Source organism: Gadus macrocephalus, chromosome 23 (assembly GCF_031168955.1).
Source record: "Gadus macrocephalus chromosome 23, ASM3116895v1".
Classification (NCBI taxonomy): Eukaryota; Metazoa; Chordata; class Actinopteri; order Gadiformes; family Gadidae; genus Gadus; species Gadus macrocephalus.
In genome coordinates, this window is record NC_082404.1 from 6,334,615 (window position 1) to 6,352,488 (window position 17,874).

At 45.2% G+C, this 17,874-nt stretch overlaps 1 protein-coding gene across 4 annotated transcripts in view; it reads left to right on the forward strand.

The window, feature by feature from the left end:
• Positions 1–17,874, forward strand: part of dpp6a (dipeptidyl-peptidase 6a) — a 183,706-nt gene that overhangs the window by 59,618 nt on the left and 106,214 nt on the right. Inside the window, exon 1 of one of the 4 annotated variants that reach the window (XM_060044482.1) lies at positions 5,570–6,283. The exons of the other annotated variants lie outside the window; for them this stretch is intronic. Within the exon in view, the coding sequence (XP_059900465.1) occupies positions 6,098–6,283 (186 nt within the window). The 5' untranslated portion in view covers positions 5,570–6,097. Of the gene's footprint in view, positions 1–5,569; positions 6,284–17,874 lie in introns of those variants that run through there. 4 annotated transcript variants of the gene reach the window in all.

Consider the following 17,874-nt stretch of genomic DNA (forward strand, 5'->3'; position numbering starts at 1 on the left):
AGCTGCCAATGCCTGAGCCGTTAAACACGACCCCTATTATACTCCTGCTGGTCGGCTTCACTCAGACACGGCTCTGAGCAGCACTGTAAAGCCGGCCTCACAGTCCCCATCACGGCAGAGCAAACATGAGGCAGGTCTCGCAGGCTGGGTTTGAATCCCTGCCCTCGGGTGCCTCGCTGCCTCACCGGCCAAGGAATCAGACCGACAGCTCCCCGTCTGTCAGCTGTGACTCTAAAAGAAATAAAAGTGGGATCGTTTTATTTTTTGCTTCACCGTGTGTATGCTCCCGTCTGTTAAAGGTTGGATTTTTCTGTGGTGGTTTCATAGTCTCAGGTCTGAGTGGGTGTAGTGTATAATAGACACAGTATGGTACACCATGCCATAATGTTTTTTTCAGTTGGGTAGGCTCTCTCTCGCTACAGGCCACAAAAAGCTATCAAGACACATTCCTGCTATAGTTTCCTTCCCCTCTCCTATAATTCTGGTTTTATTTTTCTTTGTCGCATTATGGGGATAAAAATGTCCCCCTCTCTCTCATTGTCCCCGCTTCATCAGATTATTTTACTAGCCCAGTTGATAGCTACAGAAAGACGTTGGGGCTAGGTTTGTTCCTTATTTTTTTACACATTATTGACACTGACAATTTGCATTTGTCACACAAAGGTCAAATGAGCGCTATCAAAACAATGTCAATCCTCAAAATGGCATTGATTCTGGGTATGGATTTGTTCAATCCTCTTGAAATTGAGGATGACGGAGTCCAGCGAATAAGAGATCCCTCTGTGGATGTTAGTCCCAGCTCCGTTTCCCTCTGGCCTTTAAGTTGTGTTTGTCCCCTCGATAAATCAATAGTTACTTAAAGTCCGCTGTTGATGTCACTCAGCCAACCTTTTCGTTGTGTCTGCCAGAATACTAAATAAGCATGATAGAGCAGAAAAATGAATGCGGGGATAAATGTATTGATTTGAATTAGTTATTTATTTATAATATAAAATAAAAATCCAACGTCGACATTATTGAATAAAAGTTTTCTCGACAGTTTCTTTACACTACAAACATTAAATGAAAGAGCTGCCAGCGAAAATACATTATAGAGGGATCATGGGGTGTAATAACACATTTTGTGTGTATGCTTGCATCCACACTTCTCCAGCCAGGAAATATACTTTAAGCTCAATCAGTACAATTCCATCAATTGCTTGTTGAAGGAGTATGGTATAGAAGTAGGGAGATTAGAGTAGCGAGTAGAGATTATTATGGTATAGTGTATAAGTATTACAGTAGAAATGTATCAATATGGAATTTAAGGTTTAGTAATGGATGTTTTGGACCCAGATATATCTGCTGTTTGGTAAAAGCTGTCATGCAAAGTGTTTCTTACAATATCCTGACTGATAACTCACGATATCGGGTGGGTAAAAGACATAACTGCTTGATAACTGCTAATTATTTGTCATTTTCAATTAATTGAGTTGTTTTTCCATTAAGATTCAGCAGAGCTCGGGAAAGATAAGAGTTCAAAGCTCGTACCTGCTCCGCTCTCGTATCCACCAGATGGGAAAGGATTTTTGGGTTTATTTTGCTTTTGCTGTTGAATTTGCATATGCAACGTCTTTCTCACCGTACAGACACTCTTCCACAGCTCTTGTTGCTTTCTGGCCACTCCATAGTGTCCCTTCTCTCCTCACTCCCGCCCTCTCTCTCTCTCTTCAATCCCTCCCTCCTCTCTCCCCCGTTCATCCCTACCTCCCTCCTCTCTACCACATCCATCCCACTCTCCTCCCCCTCTCTCCCCAATCCATCCCTCCCTCCTCTCCCTCTCTCCCCAATCCATCCCTCCCTCCTCTCCCTCTCTCTCCAATTCATCCCTCCCTCCCCCTCTCTCTCCCTCATCCCTCCCTCCCCCTCTCTCTCCCTCATCCCTCCCTCCCCCTCTCTCCCCAATCCATCCCTCCCTCCCCCTCTCTCTCCCTCATCCCTCCCTCCTCCCCCTCTCTCTCCCATCCATCCCTCCCTCCTCTCCCTCTCTCTCCAATTCATCCCTCCCTCCCCCTCTCTCTCCCTCATCCCTCCCTCCCCCTCTCTCCCCAATCCATCCCTCCCTCCCCCTCTCTCTCCCTCATCCCTCCCTCCTCCTCCCCCTCTCTCCGCCATCCATCCCTCCCTCCCCCTCTCTCTCCCTCATCCCTCCCTCCCTCCTCCCCCTCTCTCTCCCTCATCCCTCCCTCCTCTCCCTCTCTCTCCCATCCATCGCTCCTGTCCACTGTCCCTCTGAATTTCACAGGGACTTTATCTCTTCCGTTTCAAATAGGATTGAGACACACTTCGCCATGCCTTGGTTCAGTGTGCCAGAAAAGTCCATACGCTATATATATATATATATATATATATATATTTATATATATAGATAGAGAGCTATAAAGTGCGAAAAACCGGCTTAGTGGAACTTTTCTGCTGCCTACTTTTTATTGAAGATTTCTCTTGGTTTTCGTAAGTTGAAAGATGTTTTCAGAAGATTTCAAGTTTTAAATCGTTTGGTTTCAGCCGTGCAGAATCTGTCTCTGGTACACTCAACGCCCATAGTGGAGGGGAGCAGGGTGGAGGAGGAGGAGGGGGGGAGGAGGAGGAGGGTGAGGAGGAGGAGGAGGAGGAGGAGGGGGGGGGGGGGGAGATAAGGCATAAGAGAGCCGGAGGAAAATAGAGATGGAGGAGAGTAGAAGAGGAGCATGTGGTAGAGAACAGTGGATGATCTAACAGATAGAGGAGAGAGAAGAAGACAGGAGGAGCGAGTGGAGCAGGAGGCGAATAGAGTTGGGGAAAAAGGAGAGAATGGAAGAGGTGTACAATAGAGGTGGAAGGTAACAGAGAAGGGAGGAGTACAGAGAAGAAGGGAGGAAGTGAATAACAGAGGAGGAGGAGAACAAAGGGGAATGGAGGAGGTGAAGAATATAGATGGAGGAGTAGAGGAGGTAAAGAAAAGGGGTGGAGGAGTAGAGAGGAGGAGGAGGAGGTGGACCGTGTCACGACACCATTCAGAAGAGGAGAACCTGAAGGAGAGCCTCGCTGGGGGGCGGTTGTTAAAATACAGACAGCCGGGATCTGAATTCATGAATTCCCTCTTTTGAAGATTTGTTTCCCTCCCCTGGTACCCTCCTGACCTCGACGACGACCTCTCTGTGCTCGGAGGTCACCCAGCCGACCTCTGGAATAATTGCAAGCGGTGTCCCGTGCGAAGAATTAAAACAAACGGTATTCTCTCAGCACAGTGGTTCCATGGGGGAGACGGGAGGCTGTCGTTGTGTATTTTTATTTTCTAAATCTCTGCTGCATATTTCGGTCTGGCCCATTAGTAGTTTGTGGGCGCTGTCCCGTTTCTGATTTAAATTCATCGCATTTCCACACTAATGCACTCTGTAGTGGCTGACACGCAATCACACGCACACGCACACACACAAACACACAGCTTAATTGTTGCTTAGCTAAATTGTTTATCACGAGTCCTCCTGTCTAAAAGGTATCCATTTTCCTCTCCTAATTATTGTTTACTCCGCTCAGAGGGCTGTGATGGACACTGGTGGCCGGCTGCTTATCGCTCCGGTAACTGAACATTTATTCAGCATTTATTCATGCATTTTTTAAAATTGATTTAAAAGTTGATTCTGTGAGGTTTGGAACCCTGGGTTCATGGAATGAGGGCGTGGGCTTCAGAAACCTTGTTACAGCGTGTCATCTCCAATGCACAACATATTTCATATCGGTGGTATCATGAGTGTTTTAAATATTTTTAATTGAAAATTGACTTGTGGGTTGATAGTTATGTGTATCAGCAGATGTATCCTCATCCTCTACCAGCTTCTGAACGACAGATACACTCATTTATTTGAGATAAAAGTGTCTGATTCTTCCAAAGTTGTGATCAAAGTGATGTGTGTAGAGGTAACTTAATGATAGATTTCTACCTCAGCTCTTCTCGAATCTTGATCAAAGCTCTTTTAGAAATGTAACACGACGCAACTAATGGCAACCCGGTTGTCAGTTGATGGATTCACAACGCCAACGACAAAGGGGGGGGGGGGGGGTTGATATAAGACCAAGAGATTTCATCATTGTCTGCGCTGTTTGAAGGAAAGTCTAAGGAGCCAGACACCAGATGTGAATACATGCAAACTAATGAGGCCCAGCATCTTCCTAATAAACTATATAAAGGGTGTGTGTGTGTGTGTGTGTGTGTGTGTGTGTGTGTGTGTGTGTGTGTGTGTGTGTGTGTGTGTGTGTGTGTGTGTGTGTGTGTGTGTGTGTGTGTGTGTGTGTGTGTGTGTGTGTGCGTTTTGAAGATCTCTGTAGTTTCTTTTCAAAGTGATGACATGGTTAAAAATAATTTTACCGCCGACTCGAACCTCCTTTTAATCAGACACGGGTGGATCTCTGTGCGTCTCCTCTGGAAGTTCGCTGTAATCCGCCCAAGGACGGCTGTTGAATACCGATCCCTTCCCGCTTGCTACAGTCTGTCGCTCGGGGAATAAAAAGTCGCACGGCGCTGCCCCCTTGCGGTGATCACCTGGTATTACACCTCGGTGGTGCGGCTGGCCTCTTTGTCTACCTCTAGCCGGCTTCAGGCTGAGGATGGAATTACGCGCTGATTTGATTTGCCACAGTCCAAGAAGCTAGGCTTATCTCTGTTGTTATATAATGTAATGGGTGTAATGATGCGGTGAGCGAGCAGGTGAGAGGGTGCGAGAGTGCACAGAGATAATACCGTGCACTCTCGCACTGAAGATGGAGAGGGAACGAGGGATGTGTGAGAGTTCAAACACAGGGCCATGTTTTTCTTTCGTTTCTCACAGAGCTTAACGTTTTTTGTTTTTTTTTAACGTTTGAAGTGCAAGTTGCGGTTTTACAAGAAAAAGTATAATTTTGACTTTTCCCTCTCTTGCATGATATACTCGGATCTGTATTGGTATTATGAATCATCTCAACAAAATAAAATGAAAAAAAAACAATTACGAAGTCTATCGTCGTCTTGGATCTCGTTGCTCCTCCAAAGGAGAGAGAAGCAGTGCGTGATCGACTCGTTGGCTGTTGTGTCCCGGCCGTCACCTTACGTCTGTTCCCCGCAGCGGGGGATGGGGGCGTCGCGTTGTGCTGAGTGCGTGAGGACGGAGTGAGGGGAGTGGAGGAGTTCATCAGTTTAAGGGATGTGAACACGATATTGAAGACAACAGCAGCAGCAGGGAGCGCAACAGTCTCTAGTGACGGACGGGACGAGAAGAAGCAGGTGGAGCTTCGGGTGTGGTGGCTGCTGTGGAGGTCGTCTCTGAACAGTCAGCAGCACTCTATTAAACTAGAAAGAATATGGCTGAAGGATTGTGCTCATTAGCAGTGACTGGGTAAACACTACAGCACATACTTGTGTCTGTCATGTGTATCTTTTATATTGATGTTTGTTCTAGTAGTTTTGAAGTTATACGGCTGTTTTTTGTAGTTTCTTCGTTGTAGTATTATCTCACCACTGGAGGGCGCTGCTGCACTAATAATAATGATAAAACACTGCCCTTATCGGGGGGGGAGAGAGACTACGACAAAACAACGCCACGGTATGTTGACAAAGTGAGGGACATGTAGGAACACCCACTATCTGCAAAAGTCTAAGTTTCGTCCCGTAAACACCCGTCAACTCTCCTCTATATGGTAGTCCATTAGTCTTCTGGACGTGTTGTTCTCGGGTTCCAACCGGGAAGAATATAACTCTACCAATCCGGATAAGAGGATCGTGTCCATGCCCTTGGATCTCACCAGAGAGGAGGTTTCTGTGTGTCGTTCCCGCCTTCGTTTGGGGGACAGTTGGGACAGCTGTGTGCTCGGTGTCGTCGAGGAGAATCGGACCCAGTCTCCCCTGCCTCTACGTGCCCTGACTTCAGATTGGGACTGACTCGTGGGCTTTCGGTTCCAAGACCGGTTATTCTGCCTGGTCCCACCCCGGATCATCCCCCTCGTTATTCTGATCTGATTGTTTTGCAATCGCCTCGGCTCGAGTGCAGGAACTGTCCATTACTGATCGACTCTTTGAATCTGCGTTTCGGGACCTGAAAGCCTCGCCATGGCTTCACTGTATGAGAGGTTTGCGGGGAAAATCGACACCAACAAGTCGTTCCCGGAGCACAGCCCACCGGAGGCGAGTCTTCTCCTGGGACAGGGGGTCGAGGAGGAGGCAACGACCCCCGACCCGGGTCCGGGACCAGACCTGCTGCGACACCGTTTCCAACCACACTGCGAGGACGAGGATGTAAGAATGAATCTGATTTACCCTCCTCTATCTTCCATATCCTCCTCCACCTGACCTGATTCTCATGTTCTGGGTTTCCCTTCCCTGTTGTTTAGAAACTTTACCAATTTCCAATGACTCCGAGGCGAATGATTCTTACTCTTTGCTATCATTATACTTAGTGGAAAATCTCAGAACAGATCTAATCAGACTACTGGTTCATCCGACTATATTAAAATAGATGAATGGTTGTTTGTAACTGATTATTGATTACTGCTTAAACCATAGAATGATTCTAAGTCATACTCGTCAGACCTTTACGTCACTGGATGTCTGTCGGTCTGATGACGCTCTGCCGACGGCTACAAAAACAAATAGGCCTATGTACCAAAAGAAAAAGCTCAATATTATTTTTTTTATAGTAAAACCTAGAGTCTAGTTAAAGGACAATTCCGATGTAAAATTGATTTGTGATATGTTTGGTATTATAACGAGTTGGAACGTTTGTTTTGGAGTACAAAAGCCGATATAGGCCTGCATTCTTCAGTTGGCTGTTTTTAGCCGATTCTATCAAAACGCTATAAACTTGGAACGATTGGGGCATGTGTTATGGTAAAAACTAAATCTCTATTTTAAACCACTGAAAAGGCTAGAAGTAGAAGACTCGATAGGTAGATTGACGAACACAGATTGTGACATCCGTCAGCAACACGCAAGCTCTGTGTTCGCCATTCTACTTATCGAGTCTTAAAAACAAGATGGCGTCGAAGGGTGAACTACTGACGTATTATGTGTATAAAATGTCCTTTTTAATAAACAATCTGTACACTTACAAAGTTATCAATGCCTCGTTTTATATGTTAAGACCCTTATTATACTACCAAAGAAGTGTCGGTTTACTTCTAGCCTTTTAATGGGTTTAAAATAGCGATTTAGTTTTTACCAAACAAATGCCCCCATCTTTCCAAGTTTATAGCGATTTGGTATAATCGGCTAAAACAGCCAAGTTAAGAATGCATCTATTCACGCTTTTTTGATCCCAAACGAACATTCCAACTCGTTATCATACTAAACATATCCCAGATCTGTTTTACACCGGATTCGTCCTTTAAGTCTCTTGTTCCGAACATCTGGTTCATATTTCGTTTGGCAAATCCAATGTAACCAAACCAGATCCAATGCAGCCATGCAGCCATTAAACATAACCTCTTAACCTCATTCACTGTTTATATCTTCACTTGTTCCCGTGTGCTTTATTTAGAAACGCCCCGCAAGATGTGCAACAAACCCAAAGCGTGCCTCCCTTCTCCTAATAGCGCTGTCCATGGTGCTGAATAGATCTGACCACCAAAAGCGACTCTGTCGGTGCTCTCAGCCTGACGCGTCTGTTGTTTACACGCTGTAAGACACTGAGCGGACGTTGTTGTTGTTGTCACAGCTGCGTTCATTTACCTTCCAACCCGTCCCATCATCATACCCTCTCTATTGTTGAAGTGGTGCATAGCTTCACACCTCGCCGAGGTCGCAGAGCTGGTAAGGTCGGCCGACCGTTGCCTGGAACAGTGTGTGGACGACCGCTGCTTCTACTGGGGCAGCTTCCTCCGTGTCGCACAAGCGGAAGCAGTCCTGGAAACATTGGGTGAGGAGGGCTGGTGTTGAATATTGCATGAGATGGATTTACTGACCTAAGCGGTCGTGTGTTTTTTTTGTTTTTGGGGTCAACAGACCCTCTGACAAGATCTGTGATGAGTGGCCCGCCCCCTATTCATCAAACTCTAGCGTGTAGCCGTGGTTCCTTCCACCAACACCGGTCATAACTGTTCTTCCAGAGGTCCTCTCTGTTCCCGGGCAGATCCTGTCGATCCACATGGCTGAGGTTGCTTTAGGGCTCGTATTCCTATCTTCTTGGGTTGAAGAGCTTCTCTTATCAGGGTTTCAAGAGTCCCTGACCTCCGGTGCTAAGCAGCTAATCGTATCGACTTCCACAGCCTTATCGCGGAAGACTTCCCCACGTAAATCCATCGCTCTGTGATCTCCATGGTGGGTCTGGATCCTGCAGATCCTATCCTCCTCAGCTCCTTAATGCAGCGCCCAGAGAAAGGGATTAATTCCGCTGGGATCCGGTGCGGGTGTTGGTCTTAATGATGTGGAGAGATAGCGATGGTTTCACATGAAGATGGGGGATGGCCCTACGGTAGCTCGCAGGGGACAAAAAGCCATCAAGATAGCCCACTGAGAGACACTGTAGGGGGGCTTTCCTCTGATACTTATGGCCTTAAAACCTCACACACACTCGCACACACACCCACACAGCTGCTTCTCCTGTAAGCTGTGATGGACTAAAATAGATCATGAAACTTCATTAAGTAATCCCACTGCGGGAATGTAGATCACATTATAATTATAACTTGAGGTGTGACCATGAGTCAGCTCACTTTCCTTCATCAAAAAAATTAGTTCCTAACGATAGAAGAAATGGCTGTTTTACCATTAATATAATTTTTGTCTTTTGTAAACATGTCATAGCAAAAATTCCTTTGTTGTCCTCAACAAAGCATTCTAAAAAAAAATGCCCATACGGCAGTGCAAATGAGAGTAGTGTTTGAATGACATCAATACAAATATTGAATGAATTAAATACATCATTAACGCTGATTACCGATTGACAACAGCCTGCTGTGGAGCGATCGATTGCAATTTCCCGTTCTGTCTCGTTGACGCACGCTGCAATTTCTGAACACTGAGGGGTTTAAAATGACCCATTAACACTTTTGTTTTCCACACATTGGGCGTATTTTGTATTGACGGCGTACTCCTGCCTGGGTCAATCGATGAGATATTGATCTCAGGTTGAAGTCCCTCCCCTCTCTGCTGCTGTGTCCCCAGTCGGTGGGGTCTAAGGCTTCAGACTCCAATAAAGAAAAACCTTGTTTGCTTATTGTCACTGATGCTAGCAGCTGGGCCATGTTTTCACCGGGGAATAGGATGTGTGGTCGAATGGCGGTGATACACTCGTTGAACCGACCCACTTCCTGTCTGTCGTTTCCAGGGGACGGGCAGCACAGGGTTTGTATACGAGATCTATTCCAGAGGCTAGGTTCCCCCTGTTGTTGGTCCGTCAAATCCGTGTGGGAAAAAAAACAACCTACTGAGATTAAGCTGCCCCCTGCTGTCCTGTCCTAATCCTGCTGCCTCGACCCTCAGCCGTGAAAATGCACTGGAAATGAAAAAATGTCATTGTGTGCCCTTTGTTTGACATTTTAAACCGGTCTACGTTTGAACCTATCTGTAGATTTACCGTCCATATCGTCCCTCCCTTGGGTCAGATTAGACACTTTTTTTCATCAAAGTAAGTAACCTCTTTCGTAGAAATGAGTCTGCTTTTCCAAGCTTATCTTGGTAGATTAGGTTTTGAAGAAGAGGCTGAATGTATTAGTTACAGTACAGGTGCCGTCTTACTTCAAGCTAGTAACTTAACACAGAGAATCTTAGCAACGGTGCTATCTTCAAAACATTAGCATTTTAAAAGGGATAAGATTCTCTCTCTCTCTCTCTCTCTCTCTCTCTCTCTCTCTCTCTCTCTCGTTATATCTCGTTATATCTCATTCTTTCTCTCTCTAGCACACACACAGAAACACACACACAAAAACACTTACACACACACACACACATACACACAGACGGGTGAACTTAGCCATTGTTGGAACATGGAGCTATCAAAATGCAATAAGTTTGTGTTTATGTGAGACGCAGCTTGATTTGTCAATATTTGTTTGATTTAAGGAGATCACCACCCTGATTTTAGTTATTCGCTTGTCAAAAAAAAAAAGCTTTGATTTGTCAAAGATTAGTCTTGGTCTAAAGACGACATTAGACAATAATTCTCACTTTAAGAAATCATCACCGATTTAATTGTGGGTTTTCCGTGTGCTTGAAACAAATAAAAGTCATCACATTTTACGGTAGGCTTTAAAATTCAACTAAATGGGCTACAATAAGTGTGTTGTTGTGTCATGGACTCGAGCAAGCTCGTCATCATCAGTTGAAGATGCACCCTGATCATAGTGATCGGGATGCAGATCCCAGCCGTGCGGTGCCTTGTTGCTGTACTTGGTCCAAAACTGAAAACGGAGTGGAGCCCGGCCACTGAGGCCAGTGAAGCATAATGGAAAAAGGCCACAAGTGGTCCCAAGGGCTTTAGATAGCGGTGGTCTGGGTGTGTAAACACTGTACTTTATACCATGCTTGAGGGGCGCTCAGGGCTTTGGTGATCCCCTGCTGTGTGTGTGTGTGTGTGTGTGTGTGTGTGTGTGTGTGTGTGTGTGTGTGTGTGTGTGTGTGTGTGTGTGTGTGTGTGTGTGTGTGTGTGTGTGTGTGTGTGTGTGTGTGTGTGTGTGTGTGTGTTAAAGAAAAGTGACGGAGAGAAGTGTGTTTTTGAGACAAAAACAACAGTTTGCTGAATGGGTGATTGTTGATTCAGTTGGTGTGGATTTTCACCCCGCCTGCAAGCTGTCAATCACTCTCTGGAATCGTTCATTGTGATATTCCCACCGGTTTTCTAATTAGCATATCTCATATCACTGCCTGCTCATTTGCATAAGTGGAAGTTGTGTATGCATATAATTTCGATCCAGTCGTTCGAAACTACCTGTGAAACTCTGTTGATTTAGAAATCATGTATTGTATCAGTATATTAAAGATGAAGCAGTATGTTAATATCAAGGTCGCCTGTATTTTAATCCGCTTGTATTTCTAATGGAGTTCTGTTTGAAGGTGCATTGTGTAAAACCAGCTGCATCAAGTCAGTTGATTGCAGATTTTAATCCACTATAGAACCTGCCCCCTCATCCCCCAACCCCCCTCACAAATCCCTTTCCAGCAGCAGAGGAGAGGCTACGATGGCCTATACTGGTATGGAACGTGCCAGCAGGTACTTCCGAAATGATGTCAACGTAGAGGACAGCATTGAGTAGCCAAGTGATGAGGTTTCCTTATAGGTTCATACATTTTATTTTTTTGATTCGTCTCTAACTATGGATCAGAACTTACGAGTAAGGAAGTAATTCTGAAGGACAAAGAGTGTGATTAGCCGTTCCAAGCCGTTTAGAAAATCTGCCTCTTCTGACATCACAAGTGGGCGTGTCCATCTAGATGGGTGCTGGACGCCTAATCACGCTCACACCTGGGGGTAACATATGTCACCTTTAAAGGCAGCCTCTGAAGAGCCGTGGGTCCATTCTGGGCCACAGAAGTAGGACGGGGCTGCAACATGGCGGGGCGCCGTTTTAGAAGTGAAGAGTTGTTGTTGACGAAAAGTGAACGGTTCTTATTTATATAAGATGATACAATAATTAAAATATACTTTCTGCAAAGTCTGCTCCGCCAGATTCCACCCAATTCGATACACCGCACCGTTAATAATTGATTTAATAATTTATGAATAAGGCTGGCTGGCCGCATTTAGTGTCTCAAAATCATATTTTAGGCTGTAGTCATTAAAAAAAGAGACACTGTCTTTCTTTACGAATACGAAAGGTTCAAATCCAGATTAATCCACAAGGTTTATGGGCTTTTGATAAAAAAACAGTATTTCTTTCAAATAGATTAAAAATATATCTTTTAATAAAAATGCATGTTATGATTTTCATGTTGATCATTATATAAGTCGTTACTACAGAGCCCTGAACACACCTCAGGTGCATGAGGGCAGATCACTTGTACGAATACTGACAACAAGGTTTCCCATTAACCTCGGTTAGAGCAAGGTCTGCTTCAGGTTATGTGCTCTGTTGCTAGGGAGGGCTCATGCTGTCGCCAAGGGCCCTTTGAGCACAAAATCAGCTCGACTTAATTAACGCCTCTTCCATTGTGTCCGTCTCTCTGCAACGTCGACAAGACCAACCGGCAGTTAATTTCCGTTGTCATCTCTGAGTTCTTTTGTAGTGCCGGCCCCTTGGCCCCTAGTCCTATCGGTTAGGTTGAAATTCTCTTTGAGTAACAACCTAATTCTACATTCATCAACAGCTTGGCTCTGTGTTCAGCGAGGCGAGAAGCATAACTATGGTTTATTAATCGTCTCACAGGGTTCTGATCCATCCAACACACACTGAAGAACCAGGATATTTCAACTGGTGAGTGTTTCGTTTCAGTTGGATTTGGAATTGGAGTTTGGATTCATTCTCTGACCAATCAGGGGTCGCCATATGGAAGTGACGTGCTCAAATGGAACAAAGGATAAAGTTGAGGTTGACATGTTTGTTTGTCCACTGGTGACAGAAAAGGAGAATACCTAAAAAAAAGAAAAAATTATACTAATACAAATCAATATACTAATATAACTTATAATACTGATAAATAATAACGATGAATAACTGACAGCTGTTGAGGTAATTAGTTACAGATGAATCCATTCAAGTCTTCTCCTTAATCAAAGTTAGTTTCAGGGCTTCACAGGCCACATTTGAAAATATATTTCTCAAAGAAAGCAATATTGAGTAATTTTCACAAAGCCAATAATACCAAATGTGTCATCGATCCACAAGGGTATCATCACGGCATTCTAGTAGTACATGTTGCATTCTGCAGCTTGATAGACTCCATCCACACTCCATTCCTGCAGTATTTCTCCCAAGCGACCATCTTGCAATACACTGTAGACATCCCATAATTTCTGGTTGCTTTAACAGAGCCTCCATCTCTCTCTGTCTTCTGAATATGCAGCTCCTTATGCCTCTGTCTGTCTGTCTGTCTGTCTGTCTGTCTGTCTGTCTGTCTGTCTGTCTGTCTGTCTGTCTGTCTGTCTGTCTGTCTGTCTGTCTGTCTGTCTGTCTGTCTGTCTGTCTGTCTGTCTGTTGTTCCTGTGCGGTGTGTGGATGATGATGATGGCAGATGGCAGACATGAATAACTATATATCCATATCTCTTCATGAGGCAGGTGGGGATGAGGGAGGAAGAGAGGGAGGAGGAAGGCAGGTTGAGGATGAGGAAGATGAGGGGGATAGGGCGGGTCTTTGTGGGGGGGGGGAGAAGGAGCAGAAGTAGGACAGGGATGGTGAGGAGGGGAGGGCGGAGGAGGAAGAGGAAGCGGAGGATAAGGTTGAATCAAGACGGTGCTCCTCTGTCTCCAGTGGGCTTAAGCTGAGCTTTGTCTTTTTTTTTGGAGCTTTAGGTTTTTTCTTCTCTCTGCCTTTCCATCTGCTCCCCTCTCCCCCTATCACTCTCACTCACTGCGCACAAAAACGCACACGCACACACAAGCATCTACGTGTAGACAAGGAAACACGCTTAAACGTGCTGCGCAAGCACAACTGGGAAGTTCCTACTTAAGATCATATATACACACACACACACACACACACACACACACACACACACACGCATGGATACATTCATACACATGTTCTCACACAAGCACACAAACACACAGTCCTTAAAAGTGTTCCTCTTTCATGGTTGAGGGAGCTTAAGTGCTGATTTAGTCATTATTTATGACCCTGGGCGGTTTGGTGAAGATTTGGGAAGAAGAGACACACAGGTTAATATCCAGCACTACAGCAACAGCTCCTCACAATACCCTGAGGTGCTGACAGTTGGTGACAAAACTTAACAAGGGATGGCAGACTCTGTTATCAGACTGTCTTCGATGACAAGTGGTGGCTTCTTATTTGTAGTATTTGGTGTATGTGTGTGTTGTTTTTTTTAGGTTGGGCATTTACCCTTTAAGAGCTGATGTCATCCGAAATTACCTCTTGTGACCACTAGAGGGCGGTGTAGTTCGTTAATAACGAAGGGAGAGAGCAAGAGGTACTGAAGGAGAAAGAAAGACTCTTTGAAGGACAGAATGACAGACAGGATGCTGGAAGGGGAAGCAATGTGGTAGTCATGACATATTGTCCCGATTGATATATATATATATATGAGAGAGAGAGAGAGAGAGAGAGAGAGAGAGAGAGAGAGAGAGAGAGAGAGAGAGAGAGAGAGAGAGAGAGAGAGAGAGAGAGAGAGAGAGAGAGAGAGAGAGAGAGAGAGAGAGAGAGAGAGAGAGAGAGAGAGAGAGAGAGAGAGAGAGAGAGAGACCAAACGAGTGTTGAGGTTGAGGAAGATGATGGTGATAGCAGAGCCTTCCTCACATCTCTTTGTCTTATGAGGACACTGGTTGCCAACAACAACCCTTTGAAACCTTTTAGGGTAAAAGGGTAACATCCTGGTTCTCATATTTATGTGAGTTGATTTTGGAGTACAGATTGCACATTTTTCATGCTACACTAATACTTTACTATACTAGTACTATACTATATCATACTCTACAAATGCCTATAACATCATTCAACAGTCTGATATTTTGGTATATCAGACTGCTCAACTTACAATCATTCACACACCGACGGCGTAGTCCAACATGCAAGGTGACAGCCAGCATGTCAGGAGCAGTCAGGGTTAGGTGACTTGCTCAGGGACACCTGGACACCCAGCGAGAAGGAGGCGGGGAATAAACTAGCAACCTTCTGGAACCCAGTGAGATATTCAGGCAAACGGTGAGAGTAATTTAGGCAAATGGTCTGGAAACTGTTGTGATTGGCTTAGACTTGCAGACTGTTCAATCCGGATCGATACAACCTCATCAAATCAGTACCGTGAAAGCAACCAATGAAATCCTCTCATGTCACCTGACCCAGTAGTTAGTTGTAATAAAATCATAATTAAATCCTTCAAACTCACTGTCCCTGGGTTCCCTCTGTTCCCTGAAACAGCCAATAAGAAGCCTCGTAGATTCCTTCCAAGATTTACCCAGGAGGTAACGGCAATAAACCAGGACAGAACAAACGATCGGTATTGATCCGAAGAGGGAACAACCCTAAAATGTTCTTGTTGAGCCGTAGCTCAGAGACGGGCCGCGTTCCAGAAGCTCATTTCCGGGGAGCGCCTCGCTCGTAACTGTCTGAGAAGATGGCTCCCTTTTTTAATGTTGATTCATACTGCGGGGAGCTGGAACACCGCTTCTACCATCGCCATGCCAACCCCTAGAATTCTCCCGGATGATTGACACCTGTTGAAATAGAATACAGGAAAGATGTCAGTCGGAGATGGAATGGGATTAAGCAGCAGTGGTGGAGGTAGACCTTCATCGATGGTGGCGGTATGTGCTCACGTGCACTGTTAACGTGCACGCACCTGTACGAGGGGTGCGTGTGCACGTGCGTGTCGGTGCAAACGGATTCACCTCAGCCACAGGCTGAAAAGAAAAGCCGGCAGGCCAAAGCAAACGAGCGCCCATCCGTGCGAGATAAAAAGACGCAAGCCCCCCATCCAAGCGAGATGAAAAGGAGTGTGCACACGGAGGTGATGGAAAAGCCGCAGAACCGTAATCCATCCAGCATCGGTAGATTGAAGCGCTTGGCTTGAAGGAAAGGAGATCAGTCATGCTCGCAGCAATGTGCAATATAGGCCTAGTTGTGTGTTCTGTCTGTATGGCTTATAGCCTACACTAGAATATATTAGGTAGGCCTATGCCAAATATATGAAATGTATCTCAAATTAATATATATCTCCAATTGTTATTTATTCATCCCGGGAATAGTGTTGATGGGAATAGTGTGTTTGTGTCCGTTTAAAACAAACCAAATCAATTAAATATCTCTTAAACGATCATATTTTATGATAGGTTGTTATATAATACTCGATACAATTATGTATGTGTGATTTTGTGTTGGACACACATTGCCATACACCGAGAGAGGAGCTCTCACCTGCTTGTTCTTTCATATAATCATATAATTAAAAACACATGAAAGGCATTTTTCCATTAAGATAATATCCTACCTTATCTCCTACTAGGGTTAGTACAAGGTCCTTCCTTATGTAACCCCTTAAACGAAAAACACTTATAATTGCATTGTGGGACATAATAGTTCTGATCATAACTGATAGGGCTATTGAACTTGATTAATACATAGAAAGCAGCCTTAGATTTAAACTAATGTCTGTCTGTCTAATGTCTTGTGTGTATTCTCAAAACGACAAACAATTGGTAAGCAAATCAAGAGCAAAGAGGAAAACACAATAATTGGAAATCAAAATTATTTCAGCACAGCATGCGCAAATAAAACACTTAGTCAATCAGTGGAATTCTTCAGCATACCCCCCAAATAAAAGCGAAGAAAGACGTCACAAGAATATGTAAGCACTTCCCACCATGCGCAAATAACAGAAATCAAAACAAGTCAAAATGCATCCAATCAAAATCAGCGTGGGCTCAACCAGGAAGTAGGACGACGGCACTCAGGAATGACACGGCATGGCGTCTGTGCACGCCCTCCCCCAGAGTCCTCCGCTACTCTCATGCCATCAGACCCCTGCGTCGGGGGGTATGCAGGGTGTCTTCGTGCGGTCGGTCCTTGCGTGCCTTTTACATCTGGTGGTCGACACGGTATTCACATCTCACACGTAGGAGCAAACGCACGGATGGATGAACACGCTCCAAACACCTACATGACCAGTGCAGCGTGCGCTCAGTTCATATAACAGGTGAGCACATCCAGTGGCCAACACCAATCTCACGGGACGGTTTGGATGGATGGATGCAATGGACACAATGCGTCAATTTTCTCAATCCTCATCTCATTCCTTGGTTTTTGAGTTTTGTGTTTGTGTTGGGACCGCCTCAACTGTTTCAACAGTCTCATTCCATCTCTCTCTCCCTCTTGCGCTCTCTCTCTCTCTACTCCTACCCCCTGATGTTCTTGACTGAGTCTCAGTGAGTGGCATCCTGCGGTGACTTTCCATTCCCCGCTCCCTCCCCCTCGCTCAGTTTGTCTGTTGTCAACACGTGTCTCTGCGACTTATCGTTCTTCCTCTGAACTCACCTCCCCCGCTGCTTCCTTGGCATAATTACGCCCTCTTCTCGTTATGCACAGGCATAACACACACACACACACACACACACACACACACACACACACACACACACACACACACACACACACACACACACACACACACATAACAACTCTGCAATTACACGCTCTAAGCCGACCAATTAGATGTCTCCATGTCTCTATCTATTTTGGGGGAAACATCAGTGTCTTAAGAACTCTATAACTGCCAAAAAACACTAATCTTTTATTTTGGCTTAGAGCAGTTTGGAGGGTGTCCTTCCAATCCAGAGGTCGCTGGTTCAAACCCCCGCTGAGTAGCAGTCTGGTGTCAGGGAACTACAGTACCACAAAGTTGCCTTTCCATTTAGTTTTTTTTAGGTTGACCCCTGAAATATTGGACTAACAGCATCCCTGAAATAGTTTATATCATGTACCTCACTAAACAAAACATGATGATCATCGATCGTCGGAAATGTTTCTATATGAGTGAATATTGTGTAAAAGGTTACATGGATCAATTATTAACAGCTTATCGATCCTCTGCATCCCTGTTCTCCTCCTTCTCCTCCTCTCCCCTTTTCCTCGTCCTCGTCCTCGTCCTCTTCCTCGTTCTCCTCTTCTTCCTCCTCCTCCTCTCCCCTTCCCTCCTCCTCTTCCTCCTCCTCCCCCTCCTCCTCCTCATCCCCCTCCTCTCCCCCGCTCCCCTTCTGTTCCCAGACCTGCTTGTAACAATGCTCT